The 15,908-nt window shown below is 36.1% G+C and overlaps 1 protein-coding gene across 5 annotated transcripts in view; it reads right to left on the bottom strand.

Moving 5' to 3' along the window:
- Nucleotides 1–15,908, bottom strand: part of TDRD7 (tudor domain containing 7) — a 114,721-nt gene that overhangs the window by 27,688 nt on the left and 71,125 nt on the right. For all 5 annotated transcript variants that reach the window (XM_078153044.1, XM_021004472.2, XM_078153045.1 and 2 more), the window contains 4 exons: nt 10,194–10,305; nt 8,597–8,799; nt 3,038–3,172; nt 65–151 (listed from right to left, as the gene is read on the bottom strand). In XM_078153044.1, coding sequence (XP_078009170.1) covers nt 65–151; nt 3,038–3,172; nt 8,597–8,799; nt 10,194–10,305 — 537 coding nt within the window. The remainder of the gene's footprint in view (nt 1–64; nt 152–3,037; nt 3,173–8,596; nt 8,800–10,193; nt 10,306–15,908) is intronic.

Here is a 15,908-nt window from a genome sequence, read left to right as displayed (position 1 = left end):
TGAATAAACTCAAACTCAATAATCAATCAAAGAGAATCAAGCAAATAAAACAACCTAATTTTACCTCCACCCGGGACCATTTTCCTTTGCAATGAAACAAACAGATTTTCCCACAGAAAGGTAATGAAACAAAGTACTCAGATGTCATGTTCTGTAAAACAAAAATGCACAATTTCATTTTAATCCCCAATAAAAATCTGACTACCATAGCACCAGCACACAAATCAGTGACTATGTAATATCAACACGTCAGACCTGCTGCTTTCATATAAACCTTCTCTTCCGTGGAAGGTACTGTACTAGATCAGGGGTAGGGAAGCTGCGGCCTCCAGGCCAGATGTGGCCTTCTAGGTCCTTGGGTACAGTCTTTTGACTGCGTCCAAGTTTTACAGAGCAAATCCTTTAATTAAGGGGATCTGTTCTGTGAAGTTTGGATTCAGTCAAAGGGTCACACTTGAGGAACCAGAGGGTCACATGTGGCCTTGAAGCTGTAGGTTCCCCACCCCTGTACTAGATGTATCAAAGGTGCAAGGAATGGTTGTGCTTCTGTTTCTAAGTATTGTCAAGTGGATGGTCTTGATAGAACAATGGACCAATTATGATATAGTAATAAAAACTACCATTTACATAGTGCTATAAGGTTTGCAAAGTATTTTAAAGTCATCTCACAATAATCCTGGAAGCAGATGCTAAAATTATCTCCATTTTCATACGAGGACACTGAACCACAGAAAGGTTAAGTGATTTGCACAGGGTCACACCTCTATAGTAAATGTCTGAGGTACCATCTGAACTCGGTTTCCTGACTCCTGGATCAGCACTCTATCCATTGCTCTACTTGTTGCCTCTTTTTAAATTTAAATTTAAAATTTTATACTTGAGTTAAAAAAAAACAAACCAAAACTTCACAAGTATAGGAGGGGGGAGCTATTGCTAAAAAATTGTTAATGTGAAAAGAACCTGGGATTTCAGTGAACTGCAAGCTCAAAGTTAAAATGATTTTGGCTGCATTAGCATAAGCACTGTATGCAAAATGATGGAGGTTATAGTACATGTTTATTTATGTTTCTGCTTATATGCCAGGAACCATGCCAGTCCTGCTGTACTCTGCCCCGATAAGACAACATCTGGAATAGAGGCATTATATTTGAATCCAGGTGTGGCATTTAAGAAAAATGTTGACAAGCAAAGGTTTTTAACCTAAGGTCCAGAGAACCACAAGGAGTCTATGGATAGAATTCAGGGGAGCTCTAGAATTTAGAAGGGAAAAAAATTCATGATTTTATTTTTAGTAACCTTTGTAATCCTATATATTTTATATATTTAAAAACATTATTCCAAAATGAGGTCCATGGGCTTCTTCAGACTGCTAAATGGGGTCCATGACACTAAAAAAGGTTAAGAAGTCCCTAAACTAGAGGATGTTGATAAGAAATTAGTCAGGATGGTAAGAGGAGTAGAAGCCATACTATTTGTTGTAGGGACTGGGAATGTCTAGCTGGAAAAGAAAAAATCTGGGTGGGATATGCTATCTGTTTTCAAATATATGAAAGGCTGGTATAAGACATAAAGATTGGACTTATTCTATCTGGTCCCAGAATCCAAGCCAATAGTGAAATTATGGAAAGTCAGATTCAGAAAGTTATTCCAAATTTGAATAGTCTTCAAGTTGAAACTGGATACCCCCCTGTTAAGGATGTTAACAGAGATTCAGGTTTTGTATCTGGCTTGGACTAGAATGGCTTCTGATGTCCCAACACTGAGAGTATATGTGATAGCTAAACACTTTCATTATGTGGTAGCAATCCATGGTATGACACATGCTATCACAAAATGTATGTAGCACTCTGCTTAAACATCTGAGGTTTATTCTGGAAACACAGGGAAAATGCTGGAATCCTTTTCTATTACTTAAAATTAGAGACCAAATATACTGTTCTCCTTCTTGATCTGATCTATTTGACAAAGATCATGGAAACTCAACTCCAAAGCAATTATTTCAAAGTAACTAAATAACTTGGTGTTATTAAATATATCTTCATCATGTATAAACAGTTCTTTTAATATTGAAAGGCATAGGGGCAGCTAGGTGGTGCAGTGGATAGAGCACTAGACCTGGAGGACCTGAATTCAAATCTGGTCTCAGACACTTGCCACTTACTAGCTGTGTGACCCTGGGCAAGTCACTTAACCCCATTGCCTAGGCAAAAAAACAAAAAATAAAAAAGGAATAAAATTACAGGATGGAATTCAAATCCAAGTACTGGTTTAATTGATTTATGTTATCAGAAAATTAAAGTATTGAGAGCATATATTTGAACTGCAACAAAAATTTAAAAAACCAGACCCAATATGCAAAGTTCTTTATTATTGAGGAAAGCAATTTGTAAACCTTAAAGCGCTATGTAAATATGTGCTATTATTTATATTACTATTACAACTACTACTGGGAAAGTCACATTCTGCCTCATGTGTCTACCTATTGCAGAAACTAGGAACTGAGGTAATATATGTAGTTAAGGGAGTTGCAAACCTCAAAAGTGCTATAATATCAGTTATTATCAGTACAAAGAAATGCAAACACTGATTAACGTGACTGACCCCACACTTTGACCTGTAGAAGTAGTACACCTAATAGAATTGTACAGTTTTGGAAGCCTCAAAGGAGCTTGGAAAACTATATCAAAGAAAAGTTCCAGAGTATGGGATTTTATCTTGCTACAGTCTTGGGTCTTCCCTATTCTTGCTCGGAAGATGACTAGTAGGGTTCATTTGATAGTGCCAAGAAGTTGTATCCTTAGGTCATCAATATTCCTATCACCTAACACAAAGGCCTCCGCAAAACAGATAATAGATGCCTGCTGATTAACTGATAACTATAACTGTTTTACAACTTCCATATCTCCAAATGAAACTTATAGGGAATTTAGTGGAAAACTACACACAACTGTACTTTTGGGCCTCAGAATCAAAAATTCAAGATTTTAATGGTATATCAACGTTGTACTGACATATATATGGTATTGTGCATACTCACCTTACAATGGAAGTAGTCTTCTAATTTATGCAAAATGTCATTGAGTTTAGACAGACCCTTACAAGGCACCTGGCAGTACAGAGTTCCATCAGAACAAATATTGGTCACTTTTACACTTGTATACATGGCATCAGCCTGTAAGAAACAAAAACAAACCTTGAATATTTTTAATATTAAATAATTTAAATATCATGTTATCTATTGGATACATACCAATTTGTACAATTCAAGCTTTCTAAATGTGCCCTCATTTTTCTTTTTCTTTTTTCTTTCTTTTTTTTTTTCTGGTGAGGCAATTGGGGTTAAGTGACTTGCCCAGAGTCACACAGCTAGTGAGCGTTATGGGGCTGAGGCCACATTTGAACTCAGTTCCTCCTGACTCCAGGGCCAGTGCTCTATCTACTGCACCACCTAGCTGCCCCTGCCCTCATTTTTCTCTTTCTTTTATAATCTTTTTTAAAATTTTAGACTTAAATACATAAGAAAAAGAAATATATTATAAACTTAAATATAAAGTAAGAAAAGAAAAAACTATGTCATGTGCACAGCAGAACATAAGAGAGGATTCAAAATATATAAACAAAAAATTTCCATTTCAAGAAAGCCTATATATTAAATACTATGTGTTATGTTGAGCTGTCCATCTTTTCTTTGCTTCCTTGTAGGTCTTCTTTTGTTCTCTGCTGTACACTTTTTACTTTGTTCTTTTGTCCCCTTCACCTGCCCCCCCCGAAGGCTACAATTAAGTTTGCATATATTTATATAGAGAGATAAATACATACACATATACATATATAAACATATACTTTCCCTAAAAGATTCTAATCCTAATCTTTGTTTTTATGTTTGTGCCTAGATCTAATTTCCTATCCCTCCTGACTCTTCAGCTTCTACCCGACACCATGCTACCATGTTCTCCTATTATTTAACCTACCTGCCCCACCCCATCCTCCCTTTCCCATAAATCTAAACACCCTGCTATACACCCCTCTGACCTATTCCCTCATCCCCCCCCAAAGATCTCTCCCTTATCTTCCCATTCCCATTAATCTAAACACCCTTTTATAAACCCTTTTAACCTATTCCCTTACCCTCCCCTCTAATGATCCCTCCCGTATCCTCTCTCTCCTCCCTGTCCCCCTAGTGTTTTATTTCTTTCTAAATTTAGAAGGCTTTTACATTCTTCTATATGTATATATATTGTTCTCTCTTGAACCCATTCCCAATGAAAGTAGGCTTCCAGAACTAACAGCCCTCCCCCTCATCTAATTCCTCTGTATCAATTTTTCTACTCGTACCTCATTTGTATAAGATATACTCATATAATGTATATGTATGTGTATATATATACATATACATGTGTATATATATATATATATGTATATATGTATGTATATTTATAAATACTCTTTTTAGCTGTTCCTGAACAGTTTTATTTTTGAAATAATATCATGCTCAGGTTTACCCCAGTCTTTCTTATGAACTACCCAATTACTAATAACAATCTAAGACAAATGTTTTATATTTTACATACATAAAAGGTAAATAGCCTGTCTTTATTGAGTCCCTTGTAATTGGTCTTTGGTATATATCTTACATTTCTCTTGGCTCTTCTATGTAAAATCTTCTATTCAATTCAGGTTTTTTTTTTTAAACAAAGTTTTTTTCCCCCCCTGACAATTCATTAAACATCCATTTGTTTTTATTCAGAATTATGCTTAGCTTTTCTGGGTATGATATTTTCAGCTGGAAGTTCAATTCTTTTGTTCTTTGATATACAGTGTTCCTAGACCTGCAGTCTTTTAGTGTTGACACTGGTAGGTATTGTGTGATTCTAATTGTGGCACCACTATATGTAAAAATTTTTTTCTTACTGCTTGTAATATTTTATCCTTGAACTAAGGGCTTTGGAATTTGACTATAATATTCCTGTGGGTTTTCCTTGTAGGATCTCTTTCAGGTGGCAATTGGAGGATTTTTTCTATTTCTACTTTCTACAAGAGGGGACTCTTGTTCTAATGTTTCATGACAATTTTTAAAAATTATTTCTTATATTATTGTATCAAGATTCTTTTTTTGATCATAGCTTTCAGGTAATCTGATTATGCTTATTTTTTTCTTCTTGATCTGTTCTCTAGATCAGTTGTTCTTATTATGAGATGTTTCACATTTTCTATTTTTTCATTTTTTATATTTTATTTTATTTTATTTTATTATTTCTTGATCTCTTATAACTTCGCTGGCTTCCCCTTGCCCAATTCTGATTTTCAAGGAGTCATTTTCTTCCTTAAGATTCTAGACCTCCTTTTCTAATTGGTTGGCTTTCTTTTCATAATTTCTTGTTTTTCTTGGATTATTTTTATTATTTGAAAAACTTTTCCCTCAATCTCTCTCATTTGATTTTTAAGTCTTTTTTAAGTTTTTTTATGAATTCTTTTTGGGTAGGTGACCATTTGACATTGCTCTTGGGGTGGAAGAAGGTTTTTTTGCTTCAATATCCTCTTCTGAAGATGAACCCAGTGTCTTCTCTATTCCCATAGTAAATCTCTATGGTTGAATTCTTTCTCTTTTGCCTGTGCATTTCTCTCTCTCTCTCTCTCTCGTGTGTGTGTGTGTGTGTGTGTGTGTGTGTGTGTGTGTGTGTGTGTATAATAGCTTAGGTTTTATAATCATCTCTAGTCTGGGGGATGGGGCATGGTGCCTGTGGCCTCAGATCCTCCTTCAGTTCTCCTCTTTGGCCTGGAACCTAAACCAAGACCTGCAGTCTCCTGTAAATGTCCACAGCCAGTGATATCCCTGCCCTAGTGGGCATGTTGTAGCACAGCTGGGTCTGGTGTTCCTTGTCAGCAGAGGTTCCCTTGATCTTCCCCAGCTCAGATGCCCCATTCTCCTCACTGTCCCCAGGGTACAAGTTTTTGGGGCTGGGGCTGAGGCAGCCTTCCAACCCAGCTAACCCCAGGGCTTGCCTCTTGTTGTTTAAGAAGTCCTCGCCTGGAGGCGTTTACTCTTCACAGGGACCAAACGTCTTCCTGAGATTTTTCTTCAGATCTTCTCCAATTATCCCAGGAGGACCCCAGTTCTGCCCCTACTCTTATTTATTTTTAGTGCTCCCTGAGGTGCTGTTTTGTCTCTTTGGTGGAGGAAAATCTTGAGAGCTTGGAATTTTCTGACCTACTCCGTCATCTTCCCAGAATCCTCTTGCCCTCATTTTTCTCAGAGTATTCCAGAAACTATTATTTGTTTTTGTTTCCTTTTTCTTCATCTATTTGCCTTCCAGAAGAGGTATGAGGTTGATAGTATTACTTAGTTCTTTTATGTTCTGAGACTTTACAGATGAATTGACAGATTGAAAGAGTAAAATACTTAACTTACACTCCTTCTATTTCAAAGGACCTGTGATCAGAGTCTGTCCACATATTTCAATCCTGTACAACTTTCATCCATGTCTTTCCATATATTTTCCATAAAGAATTCAAAATGCCGATGCCCTTTAATAACACCTGGGTACTGATACAGCACACAGGCTATCTGTTATGCCTGCCTCTTGCTACGTGACTGGAACACCTCCTTTTTCAATCATCTATTTCCTGGATATTTTGTACTACTTCTTGCACTCAAGTCATAATTGGTGATATGCCAATGGTCTTTTACTATCTTCACTGCCTTTTGGGTCACCTGCAATTCTGATTCATGGTGTTCCATGATCTCAAGCCATAATAGCATTACTTGAAAAATATCAGTGTTTGGGGGAAAAAAGGTGATTTTCTGTTTCAGGGAACAGTTTGAGATTACTGAAAGTATTATGCATTTTCCAAAAGGAAGCTGGTTTTCTTCTTCTTATTCAATTTTTTGTCCCAATGCACAAGCAAAATCTGTCCAAGATAGACATATTGATAGATTAACTTAATGGGCTGTCCATCTAACTGCATTTCCATCTGGACAACCAATGTTCTTTATGAACTTTTTTAAGAGGTTGTAGATGTTGTTAAGGAAGTTTAGAGTGGTCTTGGTCTTGATTCAATTAATTTAATATGATATTAAATGACTTGCCCAGCGTCCTGAGAACTCCAGTCTTCCTTACACTACCCACTGTACTACTTAGCTGACAACAAATGGAATTATCTAGAGAAACTGACATTTATAAGAATTCCCTCTTCCATTAGTATCCTGCACTGGACATCTGCCCTAACAGTGGCAAACACATTTGGTGAGCATTTTTCTCCATGTTTTACATTTTATTTGAGATTAATAAAGGATTGTTGAATTATCCCCTTTGTTGCATTTTTTTCATCTCATTTCTTTCTTATTATTGTTAATAATAATCTTTTTTTTCTTTCCTTTTTGGTTTATTTTGTTCTCATTTTGGAGTGGAAAAAAAAACCCTGAAGATTGCATCTTTTTTGATAAGATTCAAAGGCTTATTTGCTGTAATAATGACAACTCACATACGACATAATAATGACAACTCTCTATCTCTCTTTTTATGTATATGAAATCTCATCTGACCCTCAAAACAACCTCATAAGAGAGGTTATTATTATCATCTCCATTTTAGAGATGAGGGAAAAGAGGCTGAGGTTAAATGACCTGCACTGGATTCACAAAGCTGGTAAGTTTGTGAGAGGGAATTTGAACCCTAAACTTCCTGATTCTAAGACCAGTGCTCTGCCCACCATGCCACAGCAGTCAAATACATTTTTTACAGCTGATGAAGAATAAACACAATAGGAGCTCACTGTGTTCACTGTACCTTTCAATTATGTGATTCTGAAGATGTGATCCACATGTGGTTTGCAAAAGACTACTTGTCCCCTTCTCAGATTAAATGCTTCTAGATACTTTCTATGTATAAAACCATTCTCATACTTCAGAGATGAGAAAGGAGGTATATCTGGTGAGTAGTTATCTATGCCCTTACAACTTTTTTAGTAGTAATATTATCTGTGTGTGTGTTTTGTCAGTTGTTTATCTTTCACTATTTCAGATCTCTTGAGAATCAATTGTGTCACCTTCAGAATGTATTTATGTCTCTATCTATATCTATAGGTAGATATAAAAACTGTATGAGTTCATACACACACACACACACACACACATATATTTTTGGTCTAGTCTAGTTGTTCTTCTAATTTTCATCTTAAGAAATTATTTAGCATTTTAAGTGCTATCTCCACTTCTTTATAGATCACATGACACACAGACTTTAGAGTCCGAATGTAGCAGAATTTATGATCAAAATAATTAATCCTTAAAAATTTGCATTGGCAAGCACTCTTTCTGCCCTTATAGTGTATTCTATTTTTCAAACACCCCAAAACAAGCTTAAATTTAGGTTATTTTCTTTTTGAATTCAAAGTTTAACTTAATCATAGTGATAAACTATATTCCTCTTCTTCCAAATAGTGATACACTAAAAAACCATAACATTCATGGGATTTTGCAATTAATACAAAAAAATTAATTCCTGTTATTACTTAAAGTACCCCTAACTTTCTCATGTGATGCTGCTCAATTATACACAGTTCATATAGCTGATGACAATGGCAATCATCAGAGTACCTGAAGGTGCACCTCTAGCGTTTTGTCACAAAGTGCTTTCAGACAGGTGGCATTGATATTGATATCATCCTCTCCTGATGTATCATATAAGACCACAAGAGGAATCTCAGCTTTTTCCAGGATTTCTACGGCAAATATCTTCCCACAAGCTAAAGATTCAACCACCTTCACCAAACTAGGATCATCATTAAACACTTCCAACCCTGAAAAACAATTGAACACTTTTTCAGCATTTCTTTACCAGCTTAACAATGACTATTTCGGTGTAAAATTCTTAAATTTTAAATAGATTTGTATCATATGTTTTTACCTATATTCCTTATTAAAGTGTTGTACAAAAATATGCCACAGTGTAAAAGCTCTTGATAATGTTTACCCAGAGAAAAAATCCCAGGACAAAGAGAAAAATTTGATCAGCAGAGACATCACATCGAGAAAAGCAGAATGATATTTTTCCTTAATCAGATGTAATACAAATAACTACTTGAATCCAGTAAGTTGAATGTTTCACAATCATCAATGGGGTCAGTCACATTTTCTTCCCTCCATTCTATCCCTCTGCACCAATCATATCCTTTATTTCCAACTTATTTGTCAAACCAATGAATGTTCTCTTCATATTTGGTACAACGACTCCCATTTATTAAGAAATCAAACAATGTCAGAGAACATGGATTTTAATTCTGATTCTGCTACTTAGTATAAAAGTGACCTTGGGCAAATCACCTTCCCCTCTCTCTGAACCTGTTTTCTAATCTACAAAATGAGACACTTGGACCAGACAATCTCAAAGTTCTCTTCTAGCTCTAAATGCAATGTTTCTATGAGTCAATGTATACTCAACTAATAATATTGTTTTAAGCATTCCTAATGATAACTCCTGCCCCCAACTTTGGGCTTTACCACTAGGCTGGCTAACAGGTATTCCTTTAACAAGGATAATACACAACCATGGAAAGTGTGCCCACAAATGGATAAAAATACAATGTTTGAAAGTGTCTCTAAAAAAAGTGTTATAAACTAAAAAAAGCTGTGAGAACTTATTAGTAGTGCCACTCAGTATGTTCAGCCAGTAGTCACTGGCCTGCATGACACATATCTTTTAATTTCCACTACTTTAAAGCCAACTGTGCTTTCAGAGACATACTAGAATCTCAAGATGATGGTACAGAAATCTCAGCTGAGAATCATCCAAGAGACCACCAGCCCAGATGGAAGTGCACCCACTTTCCAACGTTATATGAGCTTTTTGATACTGTATGAAAAGATTTAATTACTTTTCAATGAAATAAAGGTGGTATTCTTGTTTTTAAAAAGGTGCCATATGTATCTGGGAAATATGAATACTCTTTTCTGTTCCCATTCAGTAATTGCAAGAAATGTCATAACTATTCTAAAATTCTATTCACTTCCCTAACTCCTTTATTAGTTATATTTTTGTTAGACTTATCTAAGACAGGGGGCATATTGAGGTCCCCAACTATTTTAGTTTTGCTATTTATTCCTCTGTGTAATTGGGAAGGAATGCATTGATATTGTTTTACACATGGTGCCTTTAAGTACATTGCATTTTTATTACCTTTAAAAGTTTGCTTACCTGCTAATTTACATTTTGTTGCTTGGAAGGAGAGCAAACAGAATCTTGGGTTTAGTTTGTATGCTTTGGTCTTTTCTATAATCTCACTGAAACCATAGTCAACATAGCACACCTAATGATGAAAGTGAAACAGAATATTTAGACTAAATTTTTTTTTCTTACTAGTTTTTTAAAAACATACAATAATTTAGGCTCCATCTTATTCCCATATCACATTTTTTATTCTTCAGTTAAGTGTCAAAATCTGGCACCAGAACTAGAATATTCCAGGGAAATTTTACTTTGAAAGTGAGATTATTTGGTTTCTAATACCCTTCTGAATGGTAGTTCAGAGTAATCATTTTATAAGCATACAATGCATGAGGATCACATTTTTTCTCTGACCATTACTCTTGACTTCACTCCAATGTCCCTCATAGCATAACACCCTTCTCTCTCTTCTCACATCATCAGCCTTCCTTGAGTTCCAATTCCCTGAGATTTTTAGTCCCTGATATCCTCTTCTGCTCCTAAGGCAGTCAGTATTCTCTGTCCCAAATGGGGACAAAGAGCCAAACAGCTATGGAAGTATAAAGAAACGAATTAATGATTGTAAAGTATTAAGTACTTCCTATTTACTAGGCACTATGCTAAGCACAGAGGATACAAGTAAACCAAAAAGACATTTCTGCCCTCAAGGAGTTTATATTCTAATAGAGAAAGACAACTACACACATATGGGCAGGAAGAGGTGTTTTGATCAGGAAGTCACAGAGTGACTTAATTTGTCCTTTCCAGGGACTGTCACATTGATTTGATCATTGTTTTCAGAGCAAGCAATGGGAAGTAAGGAAGGGTGAAGAGAAAAGCATGAATTTGGTGGCACGGCATGAGATGGCCAGGAAAGAGTGAAATAGAAGTCTGAGTCACTGGGCTAGAAAAGCCTAGGGTATCAAGCAAACTTTGAAGCTAGAAATCTGGAGATACAGAGAGATAAAAAGGTGTGTGTGGGGTATATAATTAGATAATTGGATTATTGCTTGCTGAGCAGATAGTATCCTATCATGACAAATTGTGGAAATAATATTCTGTATAAATTAAACATCTAGAATCTCCTACTGCTTGGGCCTCTAAAGCATTGCAGGGGCACAACAGGCAGTTTGCCACAAGGATTAGCTAGAAGAATTACCAAAAACAAAAAAGCAAAAGCCTGAGGATCTGGCTTCAAGCAAATGTGGAAGGCAATGAGAATTTTGGGTTACCTGCTTATTTATGTTTGTATTAAAACTAATTAATATTGATATATGCACAAAGTGCAAAGCTGTCTTATTCTGGAGGAGAAAGGGCACCACAAAAGATTATAAATGAGGTCATAGGCAAAAACTTGAGGTCTTTGGAGGAATAAGAAGTACTTCTGTCTTCACTACAGCTGACTGAGTGGAAGATTCATAAAAGAAAGAAAAATTTGGAAGTGAATTACTTGTTTTTAAAAAAGGGTATTAAAGAATGGGGCTCAGATTTCTTGGTGATGGCTTAAAATATAGGTATGAGGAGCCACTGACTAGGGATGGAGTTATGTCTAATAATGCCAAAACAAAACACTTGCCTGGATGCTTGAGGATGTGACTATAAAGGTTCCACACTGAAAAGAAAGAAAAATGCCTACAGAGATCTTTTGAATTTCATACCATAGATTATTAGTAGCAGGTACAACAAAGGAATTAAAATAGTGGCAGAAAGAATCAGTAATTCTCAGGAAAAAGATTCAAGAAGAGCTCTGGTAATTAACTCTTGGACCAGATATCTATATATACATGCACAAAGTATGAACAATAATAAAGATGAACAGAGAGCCTTACTACAAGGAAGCAAATTCATCTTCTTATGCTATCAATGAGATTTGGTGGGCTGGACATGGAAAAACGGGGGAAGAAACAGAAGTGATGTTCTCATGGAAGTATACTATTGACCATCTACTTAAAAGAATTAGATGGGGAATATGGAAAAATAGTTTACAAACCTAAACTGGAGGTATGATATAGTAGTGATGGGGAACTTCAATAATCCAGATCCCCTTCTGGATCTTGCTCTCTTCCAAAAGCAAATAAACTTTTAAAATTGTGACTTACCTTATTATTAATTTCATCCAAAAAAGATAAAAGGAAACTGGATTTTGTACCTAATTCTGACCAACAAGGAGAAAGACAGCTAAGACTAAAAAAAAAAAGAAAGAAACAAAAAGATAATCTTCGGAGCTGGTGACTAAATTCATTACTGAAAGAAAGGAAAAGTCAGGCACAGCTATGTGTATGTTAGATTTTGGAAGAGATTTCAAAAGATTCAGAGAAATAATTGATAGGATACACTAATATCCTTCTGGTAAAGTCAAATTAAAGAGCAATGGGAAGAATGAAACAGTGAGAACAAAAGCAAAAATGATTCCAACCAAGTAAAAAAGAAGAGCAATGACTTAAAGCACATGTAGGAGAAGAAAGGCAGGTAACAGGATTTAATTCACCAAATGTTTATTAAGCACAGAGTGACATTGTCCTGTAAGAATAGGGCCAAAAGTGCTGAAGCTGAATTCTTGTCAAAGTTTTCTTTTTAAAACTATTTTGAAAGTCAGAGGAGGAGCAAAGAAGGTCAGAACAATCTGACCCTTGCTCAGGGATCACTAAAACCCAGCATGGTTTCAAGGAAAAGTCATCTCCTTATCTAACAAGGTAAACAGTATAATAGTCAAATGTTTAGAAATAGTATACTTAGATTTTAGCAACACATTTGACAAAGCCTCTCATGGTATACTTGGAGCCACGGTAGAGAGAAGTGTGTTAGATGATAGTATAATTTGGCACATTTGGACTTGGTTGGATGACCAGACCCAAAGAGGAGTCATTAACAGGTCAGTGGCAAATTGTAGTGTTCTCTCTAGTGAAGTGTCTGAAGGACCCGTCCTTGACAGAGTATATACCAATGGCTTGGATGAAGTAAGAGAAGGTCTGCTTGTCAAAGTGGCAGAACTTGATAGAGACTGGGAGGGAGGGCTAACTTGCTGAGTAATGGTCAAGATTCAAAAAAATGTTACTACATTAAACTATGAGCCAAATCTGGTAAGATGAAATAAAACAGGGACAAATGTAAAGTTCTTTATTTGGATAAAGAGAGAAATAAGGTCTAAGACAGGTGTGTAGGAGAAGATAGCTGGAGAAAAAGTGAAGAGCAATAAAAAGACATGTTGATGTGAAAATTGAAGGCTACTTCAGAAGGAATTTTGATTGAGTCCTAAGACTACTAGAATCAAGACTTCTGGTTAGGATGGTAGGACAAGCCTATTTCTCCCATGTGTATTCCTGCAAATATCTAAAAGTACAATCAACCAAATAATGATTAAAAAAAATCTAAACACCACCTTTACTCAGGTCAGGACTACACAAAAAGAACCAAGGAAAATCAATGTGAGCCCAAGTAAACAAACTGGAAGCCTGTCAGTGTTTGGACCAGTAATACTCCAAGGGTATTAGAAAGCCTGGAGTGAGGAGAAAGAGAAGCCCAGGCAACTTGGAAACCTGCAGCATTCGGTATGGAAATGTGGGGATTAGCAGCCTTCTGACCAAGACAGTCCAAGGGAGCCAGAAGTCTGTAGCAATCTGACTTAAGATGCTCCAGAGAGTACTAAAGATGGCAGTATTCTGTACAGGGGAGGGCAGGAAGTCTAGAATTGGACAGAGAAATCCCAGCGGGTCAGAAACCTGAAGCTCTGACCACTCTGACAGGAGACAAAAGGGGAAGGCAGTGCTCTGAGATGTTCACGCAGAAGTCCATATCAAACTGACTGGAATGTTACAGGGGGTCCTGAAGGTCACAACACTCTGAATTCAGACAATACCAGGAAGCTTGAAATCCACCAGCACTCTGAGTATAGAAATACCAGGGGAGGTGGAAGTCAGTGGCATGAAACCAGGTAATTGAGGTAAGGGCCAAACAGGCTGAATACTTCAATTTAACAGTATGGGAAGGGATGGAGTTTAGCCTTGACACCAAGTCTCAAATCAGGAACTGAAAATGAAGATGAGTAAATAGAAAAAAAATATTGAACGGTATAAAGAAATTAGCAAAGAAAGAGGTAAAGTACACTAAAAATAGAGTAACCTCACAACTACTTCAAGCTTAGCCACAGAAAGAAAAATGGCTTGGCCACAAGAAATGTAAGATTACTGAGAAGAAATGAAACAAGAGGTAAAAAAAAAAATGAAACTGTAAAAGTGAATTAAGAGCCCTCCAAGAAAGTATTAAAAGGATAAACAGATTTCAATAGAAGACGGCAAACCTTATCTAAGTGACAAATTTCTTAAAAATCATAAAGGGAACAAAGAGAACTCAGTGATTTTAAGAGACAACAATAAATGTTCAAACAAAATCAAAAGACTGAAAAAGAAAGAAGAAATATAAGGTATATTTTATCAAACACAACTGACCTAGGAAATAGGTCAAGTACAAATAATTTATGAACTATTAGACTCCTCAAAAATTATAAACAAATAAAAAACCTGGATACCACATTTCACTAAATCACAAATGAAAACTGCCCAGATGTATCAGAATCAGGGGGCAAAGTGCAAAAAGAAAGACTCTACCAGGCACCTTCAGGAAGTAATCCCAAACTGAAAATACCAAAATCCGGAGCTTTCAGGGCAAAGAATAAAAATATTGCAAGTATCCAAAAAGAAAGAGTTCAAGTATCAAGGGATCAGAGTCAGGATCATATAAATACTTAAAAGCAACTATTATAACTGTGAGAAAATTTCAGAATATGCTATTCCAAAAAGGCAAAAGATAAAGATTTACAACCAAGAATAACTTACCCTGCAATACTGAAAATAATCCTACAGGGGAGAAAAGTGGATCTTTAATGGATTAGAGGACTTTCAAGCATTCCTGATGAAAAAGACCAGAGCTGAATAGATACTGTGAAATGCAAACACAGGAGTCAAGAGAAACCTAGAAAGGTAAATACAGCTGAGCAACGAAAAGGTGCTGAACAATGATGAAACTGCTTGCATTCTAATAGGGGTCGAAGAGACAAGTGTCCCTTCACAACCTTAATGTTTCCAAGGGTCACAGAGGGAGGTAAATGAGACAAACAGAAGGCCTGGAGATGGCTTTATACTTTTCTAATGGTCTTAAGAAAAAGGAATATAGTAGGGAAGAAATGAGGAAGCAGGGGATGGAACTTACTATTTTTCATAAGTAGGGTATGGGAGAAGACTATTACAAACATGGAGGAAGAGGTTAGGGGAGAGTGAATATCACACAAACCTACTCTTATCTGAACCATACAAAGCAGAGTTAAGAATACACACATACAGTTGTGTAGAATATGTTAAATTTAGCAAACATGCAGCAGCAGGGATGACTGTGGGAGTGAACAGTTGCAGCAAGAAAAACAAGTTTCAAAGCATAGATTGTAAAGGGAGGGAATAGGAGCACAGAAAGAAAGGGAAAAAACCAGTATGGGTGAGAAGGAAAAAGGAGAGCAGTAGGGTAGAAGCAGATCACTTTAATATAGATCCCTAATGCTGATAATATTATTTTTCTTTAACAATGTTCTTCTTTAAAGGTAATGAGGGTGGCAAAGAGGTGAAAAACTATAAGAGGATATGATGTACGGAAATAACTACTTAATAATGATTAATTACGAATGTGAACGGGGATAAACTTACCCCTAAAAAGAAGGGA

Source organism: Phascolarctos cinereus, unplaced genomic scaffold (genome assembly GCF_003287225.1).
Source record: "Phascolarctos cinereus isolate Bilbo 61053 unplaced genomic scaffold, phaCin_HiC Scaffold_4;HRSCAF=312, whole genome shotgun sequence".
In the NCBI taxonomy this organism is placed as follows: domain Eukaryota; kingdom Metazoa; phylum Chordata; class Mammalia; order Diprotodontia; family Phascolarctidae; genus Phascolarctos; species Phascolarctos cinereus.
This window is presented reverse-complemented; position numbering and strand designations above follow the sequence as displayed.